General features: G+C 40.8%; 1 protein-coding gene across 2 annotated transcripts in view; it reads right to left on the minus strand.

The window, feature by feature from the left end:
* The window catches only part of LOC138960383 (cytochrome c oxidase assembly protein ctaG-like), a 75655-nt gene extending 59854 nt beyond the window's left edge, over positions 1–15801 (minus strand). The window contains exons 1-5 of one of the 2 annotated variants that reach the window (XM_070332279.1): positions 15661–15801; positions 13977–14466; positions 13234–13389; positions 12085–12210; positions 11569–11610 (exon numbers count right to left, since the gene is read on the minus strand). In XM_070332279.1, the coding sequence (XP_070188380.1) occupies positions 11569–11610; positions 12085–12210; positions 13234–13389; positions 13977–14444 (792 nt within the window). In that variant the 5' untranslated portion in view covers positions 14445–14466; positions 15661–15801. The remainder of the gene's footprint in view (positions 1–11568; positions 11611–12084; positions 12211–13233; positions 13390–13976; positions 14467–15660) is intronic. The other variant, XM_070332280.1, reaches the window with a different exon arrangement.
* Between the last annotated feature and the right edge of the window lie 143 nt (positions 15802–15944).

The raw sequence follows: 15944 nt of genomic DNA on the forward strand, positions 1-15944 counted from the left end.
AAACTCGCAACACACATATTGGCTCTGCAAATGTAATGACAAATTTCTTTGATCTGATAATATTGGCATGAACTGCCCTTGACCAGTGCTGAATCTATGACGTGCTAGTTTGCGCTGCATTAATCTTGCAGCTGTAACTATAATTGGTATGGTTTGAGAATGTACGCAAAAGGGGGTCAGCAGGACATCTATCTGCAATTAGAATGAGGGGGTCAGCAGGACATCTATCTGCAATCAGAATGAGGGGGTCAGCAGGACATCTATCTGCAATCAGAATGTAGGCAAAAGGGGGTCAGCAGGACATCTATCTGCAATTAGAATGAGGGGGTCAGCAGGACATCTATCTGCAATCAGAATGAGGGGGTCAGCAGGACATCTATCTGCAATTAGAATGAGGGGGTCAGCAGGACATCTATCTGCAATTAGAATGAGGGGGTCAGCAGGACATCTATCTGCAATCAGAATGAGGGGGAAGGGGAGAAATGTATGTGTATGTGTCTGTCTATGGATGTCTGTTTGTGTATGTGTCTGTCTATGGATGTCTGTTTGTGTATGTGTCTGTTTATGGATGTCTGTTTGTGTATGTGTCTGTTTATGGATGTCTGTTTGTGTATGTGTCTGTTTATGGATGTCTGTTTGTGTATACATGTGTCTGTTTATGGATGTCTGTTTGTGTATGTGTCTGTCTATGGATGTCTGTTTGTGTATACATGTGTCTGTTTATGGATGTCTGTTTGTGTATGTGTCTGTTTATGGATGTCTGTTTGTGTATGTGTCTGTCTATGGATGTCTGTGTATGTGTCTGTTTATGGATGTCTGTTTGTGTATGTGTCTGTTTATGGATGTCTGTTTGTGTATGTGTCTGTTTATGGATGTCTGTTTGTGTATGTGTCTGTTTATGGATGTCTGTTTGTGTATGTGTCTGTTTATGGATGTCTGTTTGTGTATGTGTCTGTTTATGGATGTCTGTTTGTGTATGTGTCTGTTTATGGATGTCTGTTTGTGTATGTGTCTGTTTATGGATGTCTGTTTGTGTATGTGTCTGTTTATGGATGTCTGTTTGTGTATGTGTCTGTTTATGGATGTCTGTTTGTGTATGTGTCTGTTTATGGATGTCTGTTTGTGCATGCCTAGAGAGGTATTTTCAACTCCCCTAAACATGGCCTCAAAACCACACATTTGTATGAGGTGTCTGTCCCCCTACTTTTGTTTTGGCTGAAAAGCTGTAGATTACTTATCTCTTGATTTGCAAACACTGTGTTACATCAGTGTACACAATCTACCAGCAACACTGTGTTACATCAGTGTACACAATCTACCAGCAACACTGTGTTACATCAGTGTACACAATCTACCAGCAACACTGTGTTACATCAGTGTACACAATCTACCAGCAACACTGTGTTACATCAGTGTACACAATCTACCAGCAACACTGTGTTACATCAGTGTACACAATCTACCAGCAACACTGTGTTACATCAGTGTACACAATCTACCAGCAACACTGTGTTACATCAGTGTACACAATCTACCAGCAACACTGTGTTACATCAGTGTACACAATCTACCAGCAACACTGTGTTACATCAGTGTACACAATCTACCAGCAACACTGTGTTACATCAGTGTACACAATCTACCACCAACACTGTGTTACATCAGTGTACACAATCTACCAGGTGAGCATGTGGAGTTCCATGTAAAAAACAAGTCGCGTGAAGCGATATAAAAGCATTTAGTCAAGCTGTCGGCATCAAAGTAAAAGATTTACAGCAAAAACAGTCATCGCCTAGACTATATAGATGAATACCCGGGAAGACGTCGAGCCAAATACCCGGCTGCGCTGGGGACCCGGCTTTGCGCACCGCACGAAGGAAGAGAGATAAACGCGCAAAACACAGGAGAAGAGTAAAAATAGTATAACGGGAATATGGATTGAGCGTTGTCGACAATGACCTTCTAAAAATAGAAACGGGAATATGGATTGACGCCACACGAAGGAAGGGAGATAAACGCTGAAAACACTGGAGAAGATAAGGAAGAGTTACTGGGAATGGATCCAGAGAAAAACCAAAATCGGTTCAGCACTGCGCGCTGAGAGCACGTGTGGAAATATTTCATCGACCAGGTTTTGTCCGGGATGTACCATATGGCCACCAAATTTGAAACAGATCCATCGAGAACCTTGGGCGTGCATCGCGGACACACACACACACACACACAGACACAAGTCGTATATATATATATATAGATAGTCTCAACTAACCACACCGAAAAACCGAGACGGGTCACGCTCGTCTCCGCGTATAGCATGCGCACGCAGTAAACCTTTTCTTTCTTTCTTTTCTTTATTTGGTGTTTAACGTCGTTTCAACCACGAAGGTTATATCGCGACGGGGAAAGGGGGGAGATGGGATAGAGCCACTTGTCAATTGTTTCTTGTTCACAAAAGCACTAATCAAAAATTTGCTCCAGGGGCTTGCAACGTAGTACAATGTATTACCTTACTGGGAGAATGCAAGTTTCCAGTACAAAGGACTTAACATTTCTTACATACTGCTTGACTAAAATCTTTACAAAAATTGACTATATTCTATACAAGAAACACTTAACAAGGGTAAAAAGAGAAACAGAATCCGTTAGTCGCCTCTTACGACATGCTGGGGAGCATCGGGTCAATTCTTCCCCCTAACCCGCGGGGGGTTACTTAAACCTATTTTCTGTAATTCTGAGCACATTTTTATAGTAAACATGACATATGTATTATTTTTGAATTCAAGAGAAATTGAGGAATACGATGCAATCATTTTTAAATCTGTTGGAGAAAATTCGATTTTAATGACAACTTTAATGAGCAAACTAATTAAATAATGTTTACGCTGCCAAGCTGAAATTCAATCCCATAGTCCGGACTTTGTCGAAGATTGCTTGACCAAAATTTCATTCAATTCAATTAAAAAATGTTTAATTACATTACATTTTAATTACATTTAATTTAATTACAGTGCTGCCTCAACTTTCACAAAAAGCCAGATATGACGTCATCCAAGACATTTATCGAAAAAATGAAAAAAACGTCTGGGGATTTCATACCCAGGAACTATCATGTGCAATTTCATGAAGATCGGTCCAGTAGTTTTCTCTGAATCGCTCTACACACACGCACACACACACACATACACCACCACCCTCGTCTCGATTCCCCATCTATGTGAAAACATTTAGTCAAAACTTGACTGTAAAACTTGACTGTGTGTTTGTTCTGTTTAAAACCAGTCTTGATCTAAGGACTAAGTCCGGTCGAGAATAAAAGCTGGTTCTTGTATATGACTGTGTACGTAGGTGTTAGTTGGAGTGCCTTGGAGAATAATGAGCATATGAGCTTGCGGTGATCATCCTTTTCTGAGGATGAAAGTCGCTTGTTCATTTCAATGCTTGTTATTCTCTCAGGTGCCAGGAGAAAAGGTTCCGTACAACTCTCGCTTACTCTATTACACATGTCGTATGCATTGAGCGATTACTTCCCTTTGGTTATTTGATGTCAAAACTTGACTAACTGTAAAAAGTTTAACCTGTCTATAATGACCAGCCCAGAGACCAACGGTGGTCCTAATATAGGTCTATGGACCAACCAACGGTGGTCCTGATATAGGTCTATGGACCAACCAACGGTGGTCCTGATATAGGTCTATGGACCAACCAACGGTGGTCCTGATATAGGTCTATGGACCAACCAACGGTGGTCCTAATATAGGTCTATGGACCAACCAACGGTGGTCCTAATATAGGTCTATGGACCAACCAACGGTGGTCCTAATATAGGTCTATGGACCAACCAACGGTGGTCCTAATATAGGTCTATGGACCAACCAACGGTGGTCCTAATATAGGTCTATGGACCAACCAACGGTGGTCCTAATATAGGTCTATGGACCAACCAACGGTGGTCCTAATATAGGTCTATGGACCAACCAACGGTGGTCCTAATATAGGTCTATGGACCAACCAACGGTGGTCCTAATATAGGTCTATGGACCAACCAATGGTGGTCCTAATATAGGTCTATGGACCAACCAACGGTGGTCCTAATATAGGTCTATGGACCAACCAACGGTGGTCCTAATATAGGTCTATGGACCAACCAATGGTGGTCCTAATATAGGTCTATGGACCAACCAACGGTGGTCCTAATATAGGTCTATGGACCAACCAACGGTGGTCCTAATATAGGTCTATGGACCAACCAACGGTGGTCCTAATATAGGTCTATGGACCAACCAATGGTGGTCCTAATATAGGTCTATGGACCAACCAACAGTGGTCCTAATAGCCAGCTGATGGTCATGGAAAGGTCAATTATATAGGAAAGAACCAGGATCTCTTAGGGGTGGTCGTTATCAAGGTGTTCGCCAGGGCAGATTTGCTGTACAATCAGCACAAATGTAATGTGGGGGACATATCACCTACCATCAGGATCTCTTAGGGGTGGTCGTTATCAAGGTGTTCGCCAGGGCAGATTTGCTGTACAATCAGCACAAATGTAATGTGGGGGACATATCACCTACCATCAGGATCTCTTAGGGGTGGTGTTATCAAGGTGTTCGCCAGGGCAGATTTGCTGTACAATCAGCACAAATGTAATGTGAGGGACATATCACCGACCATCAGGATCTCTTAGGGGTGGTCGTTATCAAGGTGTTCGCTAGGGCAGGTTTGCTGTACAATCAATCAGCACAAATGTAATGTGGGGGACATATCACCTACCATCAGGATCTCTTAGGGGTGGTCGTTATCAAGGTGTTCGCCAGGGCAGATTTGCTGTACAATCAGCACAAATGTAATGTGGGGGACATATCACCGACCATCAGGATCTCTTAGGGGTGGTGTTACCAAGGTGTTCGCCAGGGCAGATTTGCTGTACAATCAGCACAAATGTAATGTGGGGGACATATCACCGACCATCAGGATCTCTTAGGGGTGGTCGTTATCAAGGTGTTCGCCAGGGCAGGTTTGCTGTACAATCAGCACAAATGTAATGTGGGGGACATAATTTTATCACCTACCATCAGGATAGAAAGACTTCCAAGAATCTAATCAGTAATCAAACACCTGCTGATTAGCAAATGCCAAAAGACATACACACATTTTCCCAAAGTTTTCAACTGTAAAAATGCTAATTTATAAATAATCCAAAAAAATACCCTGCCTCCTCCAAAGTCTCGGTTCAAATAAAAGATCAAAACCTACAAACTAAAAATTCCACATTGATTTTAGGAATGAAATCATCCATGGTATCAATCAGTTTGTTTTCAGAATTAAATCTTAAATTAAAAGCATACTATAGTATGGCTGTACCATGCAGGATATACAAGAAATGACATTTACAAAATGAGTGTAAAATATTTCAGGTGAGCACACATGGGCTTAGCATCCACCTCCTTTGTCTCTCAATGAAAACTCACTAAGGTCAAGCATAACACCATGGAAAGGGTCAAAAAGCCATTACAGTACACCTGAGCGATTTTCCATCATAGGTGACACATCAAAGGATCACAGCAATGTTAATCAGTTATTAATTAGACACTAATGAAGTGTCTATCACCCCCAGGCACCAGGGTTATTACCGGGTGATTGACATGCTTGGGCTGCCCGACTCTATCTGTGCTTCATGCCTGGCTAGAGATTTGGACAAACAAAACTGAGGACAAAACCATACAATAGTTGGTAACTAAGGACAAAACCATACAATAGTTGGTAACTAAGGACAAAACCATACAATAGTTGGTAACTAAGGACAAAACCATACAATAGTTGGTAACTAAGGACAAAACCATACAATAGTTGGTAACTAAGGACAAAACCATACAATAGTTGGTAACTAAGGACAAAACCATACAATAGTTGGTAACTAAGATGAGTTTTGTGTGTGCAGGTCCAGCCATGACTGAACACATGTGTGAATGAAGAAACTGATTTATCCAATGTACACAGAAATGTCGTGCACATCGCTTTTTCTGTTCTGGTACATGCATGTTTTGTATACATTGTGACATCCCAGTGACTGTTCTGGTACATGCATGTTTTGTATACATTGTGACATCCCAGTGACTGTTCTGGTACATGCATGTTTTGTATACATTGTGACATCCCAGTGACTGTTTTGGTACAAGCATGTTTTGTATACATTGTAACATCCCAGTGACTGTTCTGGTACATGCATGTTTTGTATACATTGTGACATCCCAGTGACTGTTCTGGTACATGCATGTTTTGTATACATTGTAACATCCCAGTGACTGTTCTGGTACATGCATGTTTTGTATACATTGTGACATCCCAGTGACTGTTTTGGTACAAGCATGTTTTGTATACATTGTGACATCCCAGTGACTGTTCTGGTACATGCATGTTTTGTATACATTGTGACATCCCAGTGACTGTTCTGGTACATGCATGTTTTGTATACATTGTGACATCCCAGTGACTGTTCTGGTACATGCATGTTTTGTATACATTGTAACATCCCAGTGATTGTTCTGGTACATGCATGTTTTGTATACATTGTGACATCCCAGTGATTGTTCTGGTACATGCATGTTTTGTATACATTGTGACATCCCAGTGACTGTTCTGGTACATGCATGTTTTGTATACATTGTAACATCCCAGTGACTGTTCTGGTACAAGCATGTTTTGTATACATTGTAACATACCAGTGACTGTTCTGGTACAAGCATGTTTTGTATACATTGTGACATCCCAGTGACTGTTCTGGTACAAGCATGTTTTGTATACATTGTAACATCCCAGTGACTGTTCTGGTTCAAGCATGTTTTGTATACATTGTAACATCCCAGTGACTGTTCTGGTACAAGCATGTTTTGTATACATTGTGACATCCCAGTGATTGTTCTGGTACATGCATGTTTTGTATACATTGTGACATCCCAGTGACTGTTCTGGTACATGCATGTTTTGTATACATTGTGACATCCCAGTGACTGTTCTGGTACATGCATGTTTTGTATACATTGTGACATCCCAGTGACTGTTCTGGTACAAGCATGTTTTGTATACATTGTAACATCCCAGTGACTGTTCTGGTACATGCATGTTTTGTATACATTGTAACATCCCAGTGACTGTTCTGGTACATGCATGTTTTGTATACATTGTAACATCCCAGTGACTGTTCTGGTACATGCATGTTTTGTATACATTGTAACATCCCAGTGACTGTTCTGGTACATTCATGTTTTCTATACATTGTAACATCCCAGTGACTGTTCTGGTACATGCATGTTTTGTATACATTCTGACATCCCAGTGACTGTTCTGGTACATGCATGTTTTGTATACATTGTGACATCCCAGTGACTGTTTTGGTACAAGCATGTTTTGTATACATTGTAACATCCCAGTGACTGTTCTGGTACATGCATGTTTTGTATACATTGTGACATCCCAGTGACTGTTCTGGTACATGCATGTTTTGTATACATTGTAACATCCCAGTGACTGTTCTGGTACATGCATGTTTTGTATACATTGTAACATCCCAGTGACTGTTCTGGTACAAGCATGTTTTGTATACATTGTAACATCCCAGTGACTGTTCTGGTACATGCATGTTTTGTATACATTGTAACATCCCAGTGACTGTTCTGGTACAAGCATGTTTTGTATACATTGTAACATCCCAGTGACTGTTCTGGTGCAAGCATGTTTTGTATACATTGTGACATCCCAGTGACTGTTCTGGTACATGCATGTTTTGTATACATTGTGACATCCCAGTGACTGTTTTGGTACAAGCATGTTTTGTATACATTGTAACATCCCAGTGACTGTTCTGGTACATGCATGTTTTGTATACATTGTGACATCCCAGTGACTGTTCTGGTACATGCATGTTTTGTATACATTGTGACATCCCAATGACTGTTCTCAATTGTCTGCAAAGAGCACATTGTTTTCTTTAATAAGTGAAATTTCCAGCCACCAGTACCACTGAGCCAACACGGCCCCTGAAGTGAAGGACAGAATGAAAGGTGAAAGATGAAAGGTGAAAGGTGAAAGATGACATTGATACATCCACCACAGACAGCAAAGCCACAAAACTGAGTGAGGTGTTTGGGGTGACAGGGGGTTGGAAAGGGGGAGGTCAAGCCTTGTTTGTCAAGTCGCCCTGCACCCACCTCCTCCCCTTCAAATCAATATTTGCTGCTTGCGCTGCAGCTAGAGGCTGCTAGCTGCTCATGGAGGGAAGATTAGGTCAGACCTTGTGCATGAGATCCCCATGGTAGCTTCTCAGTGCAGCCGCTCTGTCACATGGAGGGGGGAGGGACAACAAAGCTAACCTCATGAAACTTGTGCAACTCTCCGCTTAGTCAAGATGAAGGGGTGACACCAAATGTCAAGAGGCAAACTTGCTGCAATTTTTTTTTTAAATACGCTCACTTGGGACTAAAACCTAACCCTTTGTGGGAAAACAGCTCAGGGAAAATAATGTGTTTGTTTCCAAGCCGTGAGGCGCATGGCAGCGCTAGGCCCCCCCCTCTGGCCACCTGTTTGCGAAGCTCCTGGGCATCCTGGGCATCCCACCTTGGTGTCTGTTGCACACAGCCAGGGCAAATTCTTCACCCGCCATTTCGTTCCCGATCAATTGTGTTCGCCTCTTTAACTCGCCCAAACTACCGACCAAAATATACTGTCCCAGTTCAACTTCGAGCCAGAGGGCCGAAAAGTCACGCCGAAACCGTGTCAGTATCCTGAACTCACGGCTTATGCATACATTTTTTTGGCAGTTAAGTTTTCCATTTTTCCCCCTCACAACACAAACTGCATCAGGAGCGTGTTGGTGGTGCTGTTTCAGCATGATTGGGGCTTAACATAGGTATTATTCATTTCAACAAAGGCGTTCAAAGAAGGTGTCCGAAGAAAAAGTCCAAATAATGTTAAACTGTATTGCAAATGGTAAAGGCAAATCATTGTTCAATCTGACTCAACACATTTCTGTAAAACTGATTCAGCAAAAGAAACATACAAAGCAAGAAAGTAGAAAAGAGCTTGAGAAGAACAAAATGTATTTTACAGTCTTCAGTTGTGAATTTGACTGGAACATACATTTATTTACAAAGTAATGGAGGCTCTTGATCAACACTGATAATTAACACACCATAACACACATTAACAAGAGGCGAAGCCTTCAAGGCTCACGTAAGAAATCAACAAACAGTAACACAAACTCAATCACTCCGTCACACATACACACACACAGTAAGCATAGGTGACACGGTGCAAGAGTGCGAGACACTAGATCTAGATCTGTCTGTCTGTAGCCTACTTACGGGGACACGACTGCCTGAGATGGCCAGATCGACACTGCGCTTTCGACAGCGCTGCGCTTCCTCGCGCAGACACTGGAAACACGCTGTGCAGATTAATTAACCAGTGTAGGAAATCTCCTTTGGTATCTTCTTTATCTATTTTTCTGGAGCTACGAAACCGAACAATGTAAAATCGTCTTCTCCGAATCGGCGAACTGCAGCTCGGTGATAACTGTATCTATACCACAATCCTTCACGCGATCTGACCTAACCTTGACCCCTGACCTGGTCTACATACCACACACGACACAAACCAGTCAGCTGTTTTTACCCCCCCAAAACCCCCCACCACCCGTTTTCTTTGGATACACACTTTAACTACATACGTGCCGACGAAATGTTGATCATTGCTTCAATACTTTGAAGCTGTTGCTTAAATAATAACCAGGTAAAATTAGTATTTCGGTGTTCAGTCAAATGTTAAAGTTTCTACCACAGACATACATACATACATACATACGCACGCACGCACAGACAGACAAAAGTTAGCATCGCATAGGCTACACTTACGTGAGCCAAAAACAGTTCAACAATTTCTGTCATTATTTCGTGCCATCAGAAATGCATTCTATATAACCTGTATTATATTCCAAGTCCTCTAGTCACCTAAAATATGTTTCAAAAGAAACTCTGTTGTTATTATTTGCTTGTTAGTTTCTTGTTTCTTTTCTTGTTTTAGCTGCTTGTGCTTGTAAACCACTACTTAAAACAGCATAAACACAGTAGGTGGGCTGACAAACCGTATTGTGAAACCATACTGGGTTACCAGGATAATTATGAAAAATGAGGTAATTTTCCTGTTACCTTTGTGAAAAATTAAACTGCATGCCACCTCCCCAACAAACAATAATTAACTCAAGAAATAAAAAGGCTCACATAGAATTTGCTCACATGAAATGTTCAAAAGTAGGATTGGCACCTTTAGGCATGAAAAGTTTTCCAGAGTGTTTTGCATGAACTCAGCTGCTCTTCTAGATGAAGCCAATGATATCCATCTTTCTAAACTAAAATTAATATTTTTGTAAAACAAGCTGACAGTAGGAAATTGAGAGAATAGTCATTAAAACCTTCCATAACAGGTAGTACAGAAACATGCAGGTAATTCAGTTTTGTAGAATGCTGTTTTACATAAAACTGAACAACCAATGTTTACTGAAACAGTCCCCATACACGGGTCTGTGGGTAAGGATATTTGTTCACTTCCTTTCTCTTTATTTCTGTGGGAATATCTATCTATTCAGGGTTTTCCTCTGTACACTTCCTCTCTCTTTATTTCTGTGGGAATATCTATCTATTCAGGCTTTTCCTCTGTACACTTCCTCTCTCTTTATTTCTGTGGGAATATCTATCTATTCAGGCTTTTCCTCTGTACTCTTCCTTTCTCTTTATTTCTGTGGGAATATCTATCTATTCAGGGTTTTCCTCTGTACACTTCCTCTCTCTTTATTTCTGTGGGAATATCTATCTATTCAGGCTTTTCCTCTGTACACTTCCTCTCTCTTTATTTCTGTGGGAATATCTATCTATTCAGGCTTTTCCTCTGTACTCTTCCTTTCTCTTTATTTCTGTTGGAATATCTATCTATTCAGGGTTTTCCTCTGTACTCTTCCTTTCTCTTTATTTCTGTGGGAATATCTATCTATTCAGGGTTTTCCTCTGTACACTTCCTTTCTCTTTATTTCTGTTGGAATATCTATCTATTCACGGTTTTCCTCTGTACACTTCCTTTCTCTTTATTTCTGTGGGAATATCTATCTATTCAGGGTTTTCCTCTGTACACTTCCTCTCTCTTTATTTCTGTGGGAATATCTATCTATTCAGGGTTTTCCTCTGTACACTTCCTCTCTCTTTATTTCTGTGGGAATATCTATCTATTCAGGCTTTTCCTCTGTACACTTCCTCTCTCTTTATTTCTGTGGGAATATCTATCTATTCAGGCTTTTCCTCTGTACACTTCCTCTCTCTTTATTTCTGTGGGAATATCTATCTATTCAGGCTTTTCCTCTGTACTCTTCACAATGTTGCTTGTTGGTTTGTTTTTTTTTAATTTCACAATCATTACACACACACACACAAATAAAAGTAGAGTCAAAAAGGTCAGAAAGGTAGAGTCAGAAAGGTAGAGTCAGAAAGGTAAACACAAGTTGTTACTGTTGGCTTAGAATCAGACACCTACCTGTTCATGGGGATTCAGCCTTTGTTCCTCAAAGCAGAAACACTGCAAACAAAGACAAGGGGCCAATAAAATAACCAGCATATTCTCAAAACCTGGTTACAAATGCATAATAAACTTAAAGCTGAGCATCCAAAAACAGCTGCTTTAAATAAAGACGGCAAACCCCAGATTTCACTACAAATCCAAGGGAGGCAACCAGTAGGACACATATCACACAAACTCATTCCCAAGGTTTTTTTGTTGTTGCAGTTGTTCCTGCTATTAATTATTTGTTGAATATATTTATCAAATGAACCTGCAATGTACCCTGTATTCTAACAGTCAATTTAGCTACCCGTTTTTAAATGGATTCATTGCGTGAACATCTATTTCCTTTTTGTTTTTGCAAACAAGAGTGCAGTGACGACATAAGCTGCAATACTTTAAAATACATTTCTATCAGATCCTTAATAAAATAAAATGAAGTAAAATAAGTTATATTACACAATTTGGAGTGCTAACTGGTCACAGACTCACCTGAATTTTGTTAAAATACTGTCCAGCTTCAAAAGGAACCACATTGTAGGTTGATATGCCGATGATGGGTTTGTCGGTCGGGTTTTTAGCTGTGTAGAAAGCCAGGGCCGTCTCTCCTGGGAGGACCTGCACATTACAAACGTAACATTTCACATATTTTTTCTTTCCCCATCAAACTAGGAAAAAGGAAAAAAATATTTAAATGGGGGAAATATGTTTTTGGTATGTGTACTCTAGTTTTTACCGATATTGTTTGTCCATCTTTTGTGCTTATGAGCCAAGGTTTGTTTTCGTGTTGTTGGTTTTTTAATCAATTTTATTCCTTGTCATTTTTTTCTCTTCTTTAGCCACTCTGAGGGTCACTTTAATATGAGTTTGTGCCACACGATGACCAAATTGTGCAGCAGGGGAGAAAACTCTGCTACTCCATGATCACTTGAATATGAGTTTGTGCCACTAGAAGACCTAATTGAGAAAACTCAGCTACTCCATGATTCATTTTGGCTGAGGCAAACCTTGGTGACATGTTCCAAGATGCAAAAACATGTATGTACAATGTACTCTCAGTAAGACTCTCAATAAGCTTAAAAAATGTATTGCAGGCACACCATGGCAACCAAACAACCACACACCAGGGATCACAGGCAACACAGTCTCTCATATAATGTCTAACCTTTTTCCTGTACAACGGGGGCGGGGACGTAGCTCAGTTGGTAGCGCGCTGGCTTTGTAGCCAGTTGGTCGCTATCAGCGTGGGTTCGATCCCCACGTTTGGCGAGAGATTTATTTCTCGGAGTCAACTTTGTGCAGACTCTCTTCGGTGTCCGAACACCCCCGTGTGCACCAAAGCGCACGAAAAAGATCCCACGTTCACAGCGAAAGTCTCAGGGCTTGGAAAACACGAAGACACGCATGCATCATCTCTCGTCTCCAATTATCATGATCGTATTTTGATACTTTGACGAGACAAACCCAATGCTGGTGTGTCGAAGAAGACAGCCACAGCGGGCTTGTTCGAATCAAAGTATCACACCATATCTTCAGCGTATTACCAATACCTGTCCCAATATAGACCAGTTGGTCTAAGAGGACAATAAAACCCTGATAGTGAGGCCTGTACAAGCAAAACATATGACATGAAATTGATACCTTGACTTCTGTTTGCTGTGGCTTGAAGTTCCATCTCATGCTGGAAGCTACATCTGCATTGAAGCGAATTTTGATGCTTCTCTCCGGCACTGCCTGCATAGTCTCTATCTTGGATGTATCATGGCCTCGAGATATTGTGCCACCAAGTCCTGTAGCCTGAAAATGGAATAAGATAAGATCAGACAAGGTAAGCTAAAATTAGACAACTGACGAGCTTAACTAAGCTAGGGTATTCGTCATACCTTACTGACTTCTATGCAGGTTATGAGATATACACAGACATCCACCCTTTTACAATGTGTTATTTGTATTTTTGACAAAAATATGACATATTACACAGATCCAGACAGTCAGTGTTCCTCTAAGACTGAGACTGTCGAGATCTGTGTAAAATGTTATATTTGGATCAGATATACATATAACGTATATTGTATTGATTGCTTTTAGTAAGCATTTCTTTTATTTTTTAAGAGTGAACGCAAACAAACATGCACTCTTTTTTAGTCTTGGCTATCCGCCTAAATATGAGTTTTTGTTGGAAGGAAAATTCCATGTTCAATCGATACATGGTGTGTTGATTCTCACGTGTTGTTCCTACTTACTTAAACTTACAAGTTACACATTCTGCAGAGAAAAGTCAATCTCTTTGTCTGTTTATTTGCATTTGGCTGCCGCTACCAGTGTTTGCCAAATAAAGTAATATGGTATGACTCATACTGCATGTATTATGACTACTGTTGTACCTGGCAGAACATTCTGTAGAGTGGAACACCCGCGTAGCTCATCCCCAGCATGAAGATGCCGGCAGCACACACATAGATGAGGCCTGTCCTTCTGTGGTAAGTATCCTTACTTTTACTATCCATAATGATAAGCCTGTGTCCCAGTACATTATTCCACGAAGCTCCTCTCACTCTCCGCAGAATGCCCTGGGTGGCCCTAGGAAGTCCTTCTGTCCTATGTAGCAGCTGATTGTGTGCAAAACATTTCTGAACTTTGAAAGGGCCCCACTGCCATAGCATTCTCATAGGTTGAAGACTCACACAGTTCTGGCTAAAACTCAGCACTGACATTCTGGCGACTTGCATCACACTGTATTTCACAGATGCTGCACAAAGTCTTACTGGAAGTTGGAAGTTAGAACTGGCAAGGCTGGTCCTGAGCACTACTGGAGATGTTGACACAGATGCCAAAGTGCAGAGTACACTCATCCTGAGCTGTTGAGCTGGCCTCCTGAAACACCACAATTCAAATACTAACTATCTTCTTCTTCTGTGATCATGGACTGAAACTCCCACGTACACTCGTGTTTTTGCACGAGTGGAGTTTTACGTGTATGACAGTTTTCACCCCACCATTTAGGCAGCCATATGCCACTTTCGGGGGAAGCATGCCGGATATCTTTGTGTTTCTATAACCCACCGAACTCTGACATGGATTACAGGATCTTTTCCGTGTGCACTTGGTCTTGTGCTTGGATGTACACATGAAGGTGTTAAGGTACTAGAAGGTCTGCACATTAGTTGCACCCTCAACCCACCAGGCGCGGCCTGGATTCCAAACTACCATCTGCCCCTTGGGAGGCCGACGTCTTACCACTAGGCCATTGCGCTCGTCAAATATCAAGTACATGAAGGCCAATCCAACTCAACGGCTAAAGAACATATTATACCAGTGCATAAATAGTATGTGTGTGTGTACGTGTGTGTGTGCATGCATGTGTGTGAGTTTGTGTGTGTTCATGACTTCAACTAAAAGTTCAAGTCATATGATCCTTGAAAACACTTCAGTCCTGTCGGAATTTTGTCTGGAAACCATCCAGAATGCTAGAGTTGGTCACAAAGTTATGGATTGTTCCCATTGCACAGTCAACTCCACTTCAGAATGAAAACAAAATTAAGCTGTGAATCGTGCGATATTCCTTTGTGCAAACAGTTTATCACTATCGCTATCACTTGTCAATAAGAAGCGACCAATCTGCACCTAATACAAAAAGATGTAAAAGCTAAACGTTCCTCGACACTGTTATGGTCTTAAGCTAACTGAGGCACATAAGTAGGGGTTATTGTTACCCTTGAAAAATAAATAAAGAATCATACAAACCGAACCAAAAAAATTGAACCAAATTTAACAACTCATTTTAAGCCACACAATTATTTGGGAACTTTTGACAATTTATTGGTTGTTTATTATTTACATTGGGTGTTTGCAGATGGGTCCGTGTGGAATAAATTCTCTTAAACTGATTTACTCACGATCGTCTGTGATGAACTTACGTGACAAAAAAACAGGTCTACATAACAACATGAACATGATCATGATGATGGACAAATTAATATTCAGCCATCAGATGCGTAGAAATGAGTGAATATGCAACACAAAAATTGGTTTATTTCATTCTTATTAATAAACGCATGCATAACTAACCTGAATGAATACAGAGAATAATGTAAAAGAAGTTGTCAAGCCACATAACACCAGTTAAACTTCAATTCGTACGTGCAAGGGCGCCGCCATTACGAAAGTAAACTCTGCGGTTATCCCAGACCAAAGAAAATATCGAGGCTGGTCGAGACTTATGTCGCAATATGCACACACAGGGCAAAACCAAACACAAAGCGGATAAAAACAACATACATTACTTTATTACAAAACAGATAGGTACATTCTAAAGACAATTGTGTATAATGAACATCATTTCCGGTGATTCT

The sequence above is a fragment of the Littorina saxatilis genome, linkage group LG2 (assembly GCF_037325665.1).
Source record: "Littorina saxatilis isolate snail1 linkage group LG2, US_GU_Lsax_2.0, whole genome shotgun sequence".
Classification (NCBI taxonomy): Eukaryota; Metazoa; Mollusca; class Gastropoda; order Littorinimorpha; family Littorinidae; genus Littorina; species Littorina saxatilis.